The sequence below is a fragment of the Corvus brachyrhynchos genome, unplaced genomic scaffold (assembly GCF_000691975.1).
Source record: "Corvus brachyrhynchos isolate BGI_N302 unplaced genomic scaffold, ASM69197v1 scaffold7, whole genome shotgun sequence".
NCBI classification, from domain to species: Eukaryota; Metazoa; Chordata; class Aves; order Passeriformes; family Corvidae; genus Corvus; species Corvus brachyrhynchos.
The window spans coordinates 4582439-4594509 of record NW_008239054.1 but is presented as its reverse complement, the minus strand read 5'-3'; the positions used below and the strand labels follow the sequence as shown (position 1 = coordinate 4594509).

General features: G+C 36.3%; 1 protein-coding gene across 3 annotated transcripts in view; it reads left to right on the top strand.

The window, feature by feature from the left end:
* Positions 1-12071, top strand: part of LPCAT1 (lysophosphatidylcholine acyltransferase 1) — a 64211-nt gene that overhangs the window by 13461 nt on the left and 38679 nt on the right. For all 3 annotated transcript variants that reach the window (XM_017739098.1, XM_008637524.2, XM_017739097.1), the window contains exons 4-8: positions 62-174; positions 1603-1663; positions 4069-4127; positions 8912-8946; positions 11497-11551. In XM_017739098.1, coding sequence (XP_017594587.1) covers positions 62-174; positions 1603-1663; positions 4069-4127; positions 8912-8946; positions 11497-11551 — 323 coding nt within the window. The remainder of the gene's footprint in view (positions 1-61; positions 175-1602; positions 1664-4068; positions 4128-8911; positions 8947-11496; positions 11552-12071) is intronic.

The window sequence follows — 12071 nt, the reverse complement described above, 5'->3', positions numbered from 1 at the left end:
GTTTTTCAAACAAAGGGGAAATAAAGGCTGGTTGCTTGTTTTTGTTTTCCCTTCTCTTCAGCTCTGATCAAATATATCCGACCAGTGTTTGTATCTCGGTCAGACCAGGATTCTCGCAGGAAAACTGTTGAAGAGATAAAGAGACGTGCTCAGTCTGAGGGGAAATGGCCACAGGTACTGTATTCTGCTACTCTGTGAGAGATGGTATTTGGCATTTCCAGGCTTTGGATATGCAGTTTGCTTTTTTCATTGTGGGTGGCTTTAGATGGTTTGGGGTGGTGTGTGTGTGTGTGTGTGTGAAATTTCCCCCACCCCCTCTTTCCAGAAGATAAAATGTAAGATTCTCATCTGTCTCTCATTGCGCTGTGTTTCAAGGGAAACTGGGTAAGTACATGGGTAGACAGCTCCTAAGTGGTGCTAAATGGACAGACCCCATAGCAGGTTAGGAAGTCCTCTAAGAAGAAAAAAAATGAAGTGCTCAGCAGGATACCTGGGGACATATTGTGTATTCTTGCTGTTAGCAAGGTTTTGGCACTGCCATTGTTGGAGATGTGATACTGAACAAGGCAGCCCAAGCAATTTGGATGTTCCAATAACCAGAGCCCACCTCTATTAAACCACATTATGAAAGCATGGATAAATAAGTGGCTCAGGGTTTTTTTCTGTACCTAAAGTGTGACTGTTTATAATGTGCCTTGAAAGAGAGTAATGGGAAAGAAGGGATGACTATTTAAGATCTCAAATTCCTAGAAGCATGTGATTATTTTGCAAATTTGAAGCATGCCTGTGGTTTTTTTGGGATTAGGTTACTGTATGTTTTTTGTGGGATTATTGCTGCTAACAGTGGTTATGCCTCTGCATACTGGACCTCAAAAACATTATAAACAGCTATAAATAAATTGACAGGTGATATATAGCTTTTGCATCATGCCTTTCATCATTAGGTTTCAAAGCAAGCTAGTACAGAGTGGGGAATAAAACTAGTCATGTTGGTTCTAGTCCATTGCTTCATTCCCTTATGATGCAGATTTGGGGGGGGGGAGGCTTTGTTTTTGTAGAGTCTACCCTATTCTGCTGAATTGGTTCAACTTAAGCATTTTTTGCTTTTTTTTTTTTTTTTTTTTTTTTTTAGAATTCTGTTTAGGTATTTTCAGTCTCTGTCATTTGGACATCTGTGCACATGCCAAGTAATAGCAAAGAGAAAATAATGTCTTAGCCTATAAGCAGGTAGCCTGGGAGCAGGAATTTTGTTCTGGTACAAAAACAGAATATGATATTTTTACCAGCACCAAAACTTTTGGTGAAAATGCTCTTATACTTAACAAGTGTTTCTGGTCACAGTTCCAGTAAATAGAATTATTATTGGAGGGCAAGAAAGAGGGAAATTCACAGATAAAGAAAAATATTTCTCTTATTAAGGTAGAACTTTACTTAACATCTTTGGTGCCATTTATTTATTTTTTTTTTAACTCTAACTGAACTGTTTTTCCCTGAGAACATTTTTGCTGTAATCAGTTAATGACAGCATTGAAAAGATGTGTTTATAAATAAGTTCACATTGAAATAGTTCTTAAAAGTCAACTTTTTTTTTTTTACTTCAAGATAATGATATTCCCAGAGGGCACTTGCACAAACCGATCCTGTCTAATTACATTCAAACCTGGTAGGTATTATGCTCATTTCTCTGTTCTCTACAGAATGTTCTTGTATCTTCATTTTCTGAAATACCACTTGCATTTTAATTTGCTTGCTGTTGCAGAAGTTGAGTTAAAAATCTTGCAGTCGGGTGAAATTGGAATATAAATTTTCTGATGCTACAGGAAGATTGTAATTCTACCATTGAACAAAACAATTTAGATAATTCAGATTTTTTTCTTGGCTTCTGAGATGCATATGAGCAGGAGGACTAATGTTTCTTACTGGGTTTTTGTTTGTGGTTGTGTCTTTTAGCTTTTTTTTTTTTCCTTGCCCCCTCCATTTCCTATTTTCGGTCTGTCATGCAGCATTTAATACTCTCTGCTACCTTAAGCTCTAATAGTGTATCTATTTCAGGATGCCCAGCCTGAAATAGTTTGTTGTGTTGTATCTGGCTGATCCTTCTCTAACTCTTCTGTGGAGTTGCATTCTGGTGAAGATGACACGAAAATGTTTCCCATGTAACATTGTTGTGGAGGTTGCCATTTTTTATAATTTTTATGTAAGATCCATGTTCTAAGCTCTTTTCAATAGTATCACCCTTTTAGCTTATCAGATTAGTAGAGGGTGTAACACTGAACATTGCTGCAGCTGTAAACTGCATTTCCAGTAGGGACAAATGCCAGTACTGCAGCAAACCACCAACCTTTAATGTAAACATGCCTTTATCATTAGGCAGGGAGATGGTCAATGAAGAAGCTTCAGTGAGCAAGGCAGCTGTGAATGTGTTTTTTGACTCTTCCTAGCTTTCTGCCTAGTTTCTGGTCTTGCTGTGTGTCTTGTATTTTGTTTGGCTTGCAATTTAAATATCACTATTAGAATATCATGCAGTGAGTCAGCATTGTGGTTCCTTGTACTAATTCATTTGGCTGAAGGAATCTCAGACTTTTCTCTCAGCTCTTACCTTTTTAGATGAATGAATGGTGGTTAGGGAAACATCCACTTCTTTAGCTCTTTACTCTCCCTCTCTCTCCACCTGAATCCTTTTAGCTTTGAAAGCTAGCCTGAATCCTTCATGTAAGCCCTGATTTCCTGCCCTCCCTCTGTGCCACACACGTTCCAGGCACCATGTGTTTCTGCCTCAAATTCTCATTCTACCTTCCTCTGCTCTGGTCTAGAGCATGCTGCTGTCTGCCTCTTGACTGTCTCACTTTTCCTACTGAAACCTGGCTTCTGTATCCATCCAGCCTTCCAGAAATCCTTTGCCTCAAAATTCCTCACTTGTATCACATTACTTTAGGTCTCTATTCAAGTTACTGCTTTCAGGATGCCTTTCTCCATTCTACTAACATGGCCTACACTCCTTGCTCTTAGTACACGTTTTCTTGGCTTTGTGTTTGTGTTTAAATGGTAGTGTTGTCATCCACCACTCAGCTTTTGTCAGCTTCAGATTGTTTCAGAAGTTGCTTAGACTGTTCTTCAAGGGCAGAAGGTACCACTGGCCTCCAAACCTCCTAAGGATTCCATTCAGACCACCTTCATTTAAAGATGTTTATACTCCATTAACATATATTCCTTTTATGTCTCAACAGTTATTTTGTAAATCAAATGTTATGCTAAGAATACAGTGTACTTCAATTATTCGGTTCTTAATTTTAATTGGAATATTAGTGAGCTCTTAGTAAATTGTCAAGAATAACACACTTTGAGTGAAACTCTTAATTTCTTCATGAGAAAAGAGATATTGAGAGAAGTCTTGGACAAGATAGTTATCATGCTTACCCAATCTTTGTATAAGAAACCAAGAAAATGCTTAGCAAATGGCATAGAACTTGTGCTGTTTATTTATTAGAACTGTAATTCTCACATGAGCTGAAGCAATGCTTCTGTATAATAGTTCTAGTTCAGTATAGCTCTAGTTCAATTTATCATTATTAGTTTTCCCATAGCTACCGAATAGAAGTGACATTAATTCTGTTATTTCAGAGATGAGAAATTGCCTATAAATTGTTGTTTTTCAGATAAAAATAGAAAGCTTCTTTAGCATAAGAAATCTTGGGTTCTTCACCAAAAATATTGTGACAGGGAATTAACCATCTTGTAGGTGGTCATATTTTTTTTGTTCATTTATTGAGCTGAATTTGGTACTAAGCTTTGACTCGTGTAAATGACAATACATGTAAGTTGTAGAGGATAATTTAGATAATGACAGCAAACATTTTTAATTGCCTATCTGCTGAAAAGGTGGATATGCATTGTCATTCTCCAGTGCTTGCTTTTTTGATTACTTTTGAGGCTGCTTTCAGATCCTATTTTTTCACCATCAACTACTTCGTATCAGTCCATTAGTTGTATAACATTTTTTTGCTGCAGTAAACTTCTTCTCTACCAAGATGCACCATAAATTAATTATGTGTCATATGTGCCTTCTAGGAGCATTTATTCCTGGGGTTCCTGTACAGCCGGTGGTTTTACGTTATCCAAACAAACTGGTAAGTTCAGCTTGCAGTGTAGTTGGAAATTTAGGGCATTTTCCTTTAAATACATTGGCTCTTGTACAACCTTTTAGGTTTAAAAATTCAAAAATTGTTAGTAAGTTCTTATTAGTTAAGTGTTTATTCCTTAAGCCTCAAGCAATATGAGGAGTCTTAACTGAGACAGTTTAAATGTTTCTTCTCTGAAAGTTGTTCAGGTTGTTACAAAAAGTCCTGTACAAATGATGAGGCAAATGGCAATTTCTGTCCAGGATCTGTGTGCCTATGTGCTCCCTGTTCCTGCAGCGTGTGCTGGAGAGTTTTCTTAGTGTCATTTATTTTTGGAAGATGTTTCTGCATCTCCTGCCTTTGGGGGTGTGTCAGTCACCAATTACTGTGACTGGCTGAATGGTATAGGGTAACGTGCTGAGGACCTTTGTAAAGCATCACCTTGTCCGTGCTTTGCATTCACTGTGCACTTGGGTAAGGAATTAGCTAACCTGGACTAGTCATCCAGTATAAATTATATTCAGGTAAAATGCAGATTACAGTGTTTATTTACAATGTCTGAAGTTTCTCTTTGAACCCACTGGGGCTATTTTCATGTCCAGTCTGTCCCCTTCTGAAGTAGAAGTTATTTAGGGAGGGTGTGGAGAGTGTCAGAAGTAAAATAAGGACTACCTGGTCTCTTTGCTGTGCATATCACATCAGAACATCTCAGAGTAGCCCATTAATAATCCCTTCTTCTAAGGAAGGATTTTGTTTCTTGGTACCTGAGTAGCTTACAAATATTTCTGTCCACTGTTCTTTGTCGTTTACAGGTTTATATAAAACATGTGCTTGATTAAAAAAGAACAGGATCCAAGCAAAGTTAATATACACAGACCACCATTTGCTCTTGACTGAGACAAGGTGTAATGGCAATCAAATAGTTGCAGTAACAAACCCAAAAACTATCTTTGCAGATGCTGTGACAAGAATAGCAGCCTGATATGCTTGCATAGTATCGAGTGCGTTGTAGCAGGCTGCCTGGGACTTCTCATTACATAATTGTTATATTTTCAGGAAGAAGGATTCTTTTCTAAAAATAGTTTGAAATTTTGATGGCAGTGCCATTTAAAATGGCAAATATGCTCATGGCTTATGTCATACTTAATAGGCCCTGTAACTTTTTGTTAATGATAAGCCTATAGCAATATAAAGCTGTCAAATGTTATTTTGTAAATATCTGCAAAAATCCAGGTGCATACTGAAATGTCATTGTTCCCTGTAGTGCATGATATGCAATGCTTGTAAACCAATTTTAAATGTTCCTAACACTTTATTAACAGAAATTTGTGAGCTTTTAACATTGAATTACGACAATGTAAATGTACATGAAAATTATAATAATTTTTGTGTTACTGCAAGAATTTCATAAAAGAAATTGTAATTATTTATATAGGTATCCATTGTGAGCTGGCATGAATTTGTGTATGGGACTTTACTTTTTCCTACTACTTTTAATTGCTGTAAAACACTTAGTTTTCAGTGCCTTACTGAGTAATTTAACCTCCCATGGTGTACTTCTTAGAGACCTTCCAAAGGTCTAAGCATTAATGACAGAGGCAATAACTGCTATTACTGCTTGATTTTTACATTAGCTTGGGGGTTGCAGGAGAGTTGCATCATAGTTAGAATGAGGAGAGGCAGAAGGAATATGATGTGCTACATGAAGGTGAGGTTTCTTTTGGTGAGGATACGGAGTTAGATTATTTTGTTTCAATTAGTGAGCTGTTCTTATCTCAACCTACAAGGCAAGGCTTACCTTTTCTTCCTGATTCTCCTGCCGACTCCGGGGGAGGAGGAGTGAGCAGGCAAGCAGCTGCATGGTACTTAATTGCCAGCCAGGATTAAACCACAACACATGTAAGAACAGAGTAAGGAAAGAATACTGGTTTTCATACACTAAGACACCATTTTTAGCAAACTTTAAATGTCTCTGGCTTCCTATTTGTTGTTTTGTTTGACTGCTGCATACAATTTTAGGTTTAGAAAGGAATTTTTTAGGATCTTTGCTTAGACAGTGAACTCCAGATAGACATTGTGTGCAATCACCCCACTGCTTTTTGCTTGAAGTGCCTGCTCTGATCTGCGTTCAGAGCTTTGAGTTCCACAGTACAGATGAGAACAGTCTTGGATTTGAGTACACCTGGCTGTTTTGGGAGGCTTTTTGAGATCAGAGCCTGAGGTGAATGTAGTAGATGGGTGCACTCTGGCATGTTTGTTTCATTGTAGTCTATTCAAGAACTAGGGATAGCACTACTGTTCTGCAGTGGGCTGAAACAGGGCAAAAGTGAAGAAGTAAATTCAGCTTTTTTTCTAGAAAATACAGCTGGTTTTGGTTGCTGTGAAGAATTCTCTATTTGATATTATTTATAGTCAGGTTGCTCCCTGAATAACAGTTGCCTTGGGCCTTGTGATTATTTGCATTAGATGACATCTCTGGTCCTGTATCAGTGCTTTTTAGTAGTAGTATTTTAGTCTGTTGCTCTTCTTGATGCATGAGTAGAAAGAAATTTTAAGGCTTAAAATGTTGTTTAGACCTGATATTCAATATTTGCTACTGGTTATCTAGATTGGTAATATTTTGGGTATTGTATGCCTGAGAGCTATGACCTATACTCTAATTAAAATAAATGCTCTAACGTCTTCACCCACAGGCTCTCTGCTGCAATCCTTTTTGCAATTTTTTACTTTTTTTTTTGTTGTTTCTTCATTTGAATTTTCTGTCAGAGTGCTGTTAGTTATGAAATTATAAAAATATATAAACTGTCTACCTGTTTAAATATCACAGAGCCATTTAAAATGTATTTTATGTCCAAATGTCTTCCACAAGTAACTGTGCTATTTGATAAGAGGTTTGGCAGCAACTCTTGTACAGTTTTGGTATATCAGAGTTAACTGAGCCTTTAAAAACACAGCCAATCTCCTGTTTGAAGGTTGGCATGTGATTCTCAGTATCCTCTTGTGTCAAATACAAACTTTGTGGAAGACGGCTCTTCTCCCTGTTTCCTCCCGTGCTGAGGGGAAAAAACAGAGGGGATAACATTCAAGGTCAGGTTGGATGGAGCTCTGGCCAGCATGACATAGTTGAAGATGTCCCTGCTCATTGCAGGGAAGTAAGAATAGATGGCCTTAAAAGGTCCCTTCCAACTAAGCTATTGCATCATTTTATGTACTTCCACACAATTTAAAGTATTCATTACTTAGATACAATAGTTTCAAAGTGTACTCAGAGTGCTGTCAAAGTGAATGTTGTCCAGAAGCGTAGCTGCAATAAATACAAAAGGTAACTTAGCTATGTAAGAAAAATCCCACTTCCCTTTGTCTGCTTCTTGTTTTTATCATAAAAATAGTGATTACGCTGGTAGGAGTCTCCTGTAACATGGATCTGCCTCTTCCACATCAGAATTCTGTTTTCTCCTAGATAGCATTTCTAGCCATTATCCCTGATGCATCCTGATGTTTTGATGAGAAAAAGCATGTCTATCTGCTATGATATTTGCATTGGGAATTTCTTGCAGGATTGTTGATAGACAGCATGGCTTACTTGAGTTTGACTTGCCAGCTAGCCAGCATGGATTCTGAAAATACCTATGCACTGTTCAGTGATCCAGATACTTTGTGGAGCTCACATTTTTCTTTATCTCCCTCTGCGCTGTTGCAATTTAGAGAGCTGAGCTGGAGATGTGTAGTGCTTGGTGTTCTATAAGGCAGATCTAGTCTCTAGATATCAGCTATCTACACTGGTTTCTCAGGGTTTGTAATGAAAGTTCCTTGTGGAAAAACAGCAAACCCCATAATGTGTTTGCTTGCAGTGTTATCAGAGACATCAAAATAGCCAGAAACAGTGTAACAATAAAAATGTCCACATTAAAGTTCTGAAAGACCTCTACATGGAGGTGGGGTTTTTTAATGCAGATAAATTGATTGGTACAGAGAGACTCATCCTTTATCATATTTTGTTGGATTGAAAATGATTGTTAAAAGTAAAGTTTTAAATTTTTAATAGATCTTTGACATAGACTTTATTCTCCAAGCTGCTGTTCTATCACATTAATTGCATTTTTCACCTTGTATGAATGGGTTTGTTTTCTTTTATTTTTACTTTTGATGGCCTTTTGCTCTAAGTGGTAATTAAATCAAGTTAAACTCAAGTTTTTTCATGGTCATGGCACATGTGATCACCTGAAATCTATAGAATGGGTTTGGATGGTAGCATAGAACTGAACTGGAACAGTTTTCAGTAGGTTGAAATAATTATCTTTCTGATCTGGTCTTTTAGAAACCTGAATTTAATGAGTCTTCTTGTCTTTACACTAATGACTTGAACTCTTTTTCCCAGTTAGAACAGAACTAATTTCCAGGTTTTCAGATTCTTACTTGTACACTTAAGTCTTGTCCCCAGGTAGTGCAGTTTTTTTCTGTGCTATTTCTTAGTTAAAAATGTGATGACTTTTACTGTCATATTCCTACCTGTTACATATTTCTTTACAGGTCTCTGTTCCCTTTTTGCTATTTGCATCTTGTTCACTGCTTTTACTGCTGTTTGTCCTTTCTTAGAGTTTTACACAGTGTCATTTTGGCCATACAGCTATATAAAAGAGAGGCTGATTCCTAACAGGATTAAGAACTTTTGCAAAGAGAGGATAGAAATTTCCATGAAAACTTTTTAGTCATATGTTGTCAGTTATGCTGTGTGCAATGTAAATAATTGAAAGCACAATAATTAATTGCAAATGTCACACTTCTTTTCATAGGACACAATAACATGGACATGGCAAGGGCCAGGAGCGTAAGTGGTTTGTTTTATTGCTTTTATCATTGCTTTTCTCAGTTAGTTTTTATTTACGTAACTTATGTGCGTATGTAGTTAACTAGTTGCTGGTTATTTGATTATTCTTTGGGATTAATTTATCTTTTATCTGTTATTCTCTGATTATGATAATAGTCATTAAGAGGAATCCAGGTGTAAACAGTGTACTTCTGCTGCTGTGATTCTGCTGGTTTGCAGAAAGAATTCTAGGTTTTTATTTCAAACTTCTGGGTTTTTTTAGCCAAGTGCCTGAAGTAAAACAACTTGCTTCTGCTCTACATATTTTATTGTCTGCAAGTTGATTTGGTATCTTATTGTATAAAATTTCTAGGGCTGTTGTTTGAAATTGGTCTACTCTCACGAAAAGAGTCGACAGACTCAAAGAATTTGGAGATACTATTCCATTATTTTGTCGGAATATAATTTTGACTTTTTTTTTAAACAAAATGTTGTTCTAGAGGTTCTTTAGCAAATTCATGTAATGTAAAATATTAAATGAAGCAGTTCTTTCTTGCTTAAAAAATTTTGGCATTATTTTCATGTTGGGATTTGAGTAGAAATTCCAAAACGTTTAGATGAAGATGAAAACAACAAATTTTGAACCTTAAGTAAAGGGGAGTTGGCTTCTATGGTTAATGCTTTGTATTGTTTTGAATGTCCCACCTGAGTTTCTATATTTTTGTAGTAATGAGGAAACCATGGGGATTAGCCAAGATTCAAGTAATTTGGAATTTTGTCAATTAGTTTTGCACTTGAGAGCCAGGTCTAATTAAGGACATGATCTGGAGACTTGAGGAAATCACTGATCACTTCCAAAGGTTCAGCTTACAATTAATTTGTTACTTTGGAAGTAAATAAGTCCATGGTTGTGTATAACATAAATAGACACTGCAGCATTTGCTGCATAAAGGGATTTCTGTTCTTGTGAGCTACTACCTCTTCCCTTGCATTTGCACTGTAGTTCATGTAAAAATAACTTAGCCATAGAGGAGAAAGGTGAATAGCTTACTTCCACCCTAGTGTCCTAACTGAGGAGTCAAGAACACATGAAAGGAGAAAGAGGGAAGAAGCTTGTAGGTGTGTTTCCTCAGATCACTATAATGTCTACAAAACCCTTATTCTGAAATGTCAATCTCTGCTAATAAAGCTAAATTAAAGCTGAATCAGAATCTGCAGCAGCATGTCATGTTATACAAATTGACTGGGTCAGTTTAAATTACAGCTTTGCTTAATTAGGATTAATTCTCCTGAGTGACCTAAAATGTATTTGTGATGTCTTAGCAGAAAATACTATTAAGACTGATACATTTGCTGAGAAAAGGAAGCCCGTATCTTTTCTGTCTTAGTGTTAGCCAAAACTTAATCTGGAAATGGTTCTGTATCTAGGAGTATTCCCTTTGTTTAAAGGTGCTGTGGGTTATAAAATGGATTGAAAACTTGTCACATGCAAATTTAAACGCTTTCTTACACTTACTGAAAGTAATGTTTTTACAACTTTGACAGTATTCAGAGCAGATCAACTGAGTCTACCTTGAAAACAAAGAATGAACATAGTACATAACTTGAATTCTCTACATTGGACTTGAGTTAGATACAGGTTCTATCATTTTAAATTTTTATTAAATTCAGGGTTTAATCCTTGAGGATTACAGAGTTGACAGAGAGAAAATCTTACTTGTAACTTATTGGGGATTTTTAATGCCCTCGAACAAGGACCTAGAAGCCAGACTTTCATGTTTCTGTCAGGGACATAAACTTCCAATCACAGGCTCCATTGTTGTTCTTGATCCTTTTCTTTGCTTTAATGTGTTGGAAGCTAAATAGAAAGGAAGGGGGGGGAAATGTTTTGCAGCCCTACATGACTGTCTAACAATAAATGAGTGGGGTTTTGCTTCCAGGAACTGCACTTTACCTGTGCAAGAGGATTTTGACCAGCTGACCCGTCACAATGATTGACTGCTGCAACTACCTAGATACTGTATAAAAATGTGGCTACTAACACTGCTTCTTAATTTAGGTGTACTAAATCCTTTCCTGGATTTGAATCTTAATGCTTTCTAAGGTCAAGTTGATTCCAGTTATCTTGTGTCTTAGGCTATTAAAACACACGTACTGCATTTCATTAACAGACTTTGGAAGTGTAATGAACTTTGATTCCAAACTGAGGCAATGATAAAATCTCAGTGGTTACATAATTAATCTTGCCAACTCTGTGCTGAATACAGCATTTTTCTGAAACAGACTTGTTCTTCCTTTAACACGTTATGCATATATTACCTTTTACTGTTTGTCTTCCTTGTTTTTGACTATTTTTTAAGATGCCAATTCAGTGTAAACTACTTTTGTTCCACCTTACAGAATGTAACATGTAGGAGTACTTTCAAAGACCTTTTCTGTTAATTTCTATCTGAATATGATCATACCTACAAGTAGGAATGTTACGTGAAGTCTTTGGAGCATGATGTACTAAGGTTTCACTATATATAATCTTTTTTTCCTTCATCATTCCCTATCTTTTTCCCCTTTTAGGTTTGAAATTCTGTGGCTTACTTTATGTCAATTTCACAATTCTGTGGAAATCGAGGTCAGTAAAAGAAAATTCCGGTGTATTCTGAGCAGTTGCAGAATACATATTGTACTTAATTCTGCAGTAAAAGTTTGCATTCAAGTCTTGTATGTATGTCTGTAAAAACAGGTTAAGATACCACTTGTATTTTATACAAATAAATATCTGTATCTGAAAATAGAGTCTAAAAATGAAATAGCAAAATACAGTTTTCCAGTTGGCATAAGACTTTATTTTCTTACTGATTTGAATTGAGTAGATAAATTTCTGGCTCAGTTTAAAGAGTCTTTTGTGAACAAATTTCTTGTCTTTTAATGGCCTGATTGTTGTTTGAAGTAGTGTACCAACTTTGTATGTTAGACATTCAAGTGTGTGAATGCTGATGTACAAACTTAGGACTGTCTTGCAGAGAAAAATTTGTAGGTGGCTTCTTATAGGCCACATAAGTTATTTAATGTCTGGCTAATTTTTTTATTAGGCTGCACTGTTCAGAATGTGAAATTGGAAAACAAAAAGAGAATCTATCTATATTCTTAAC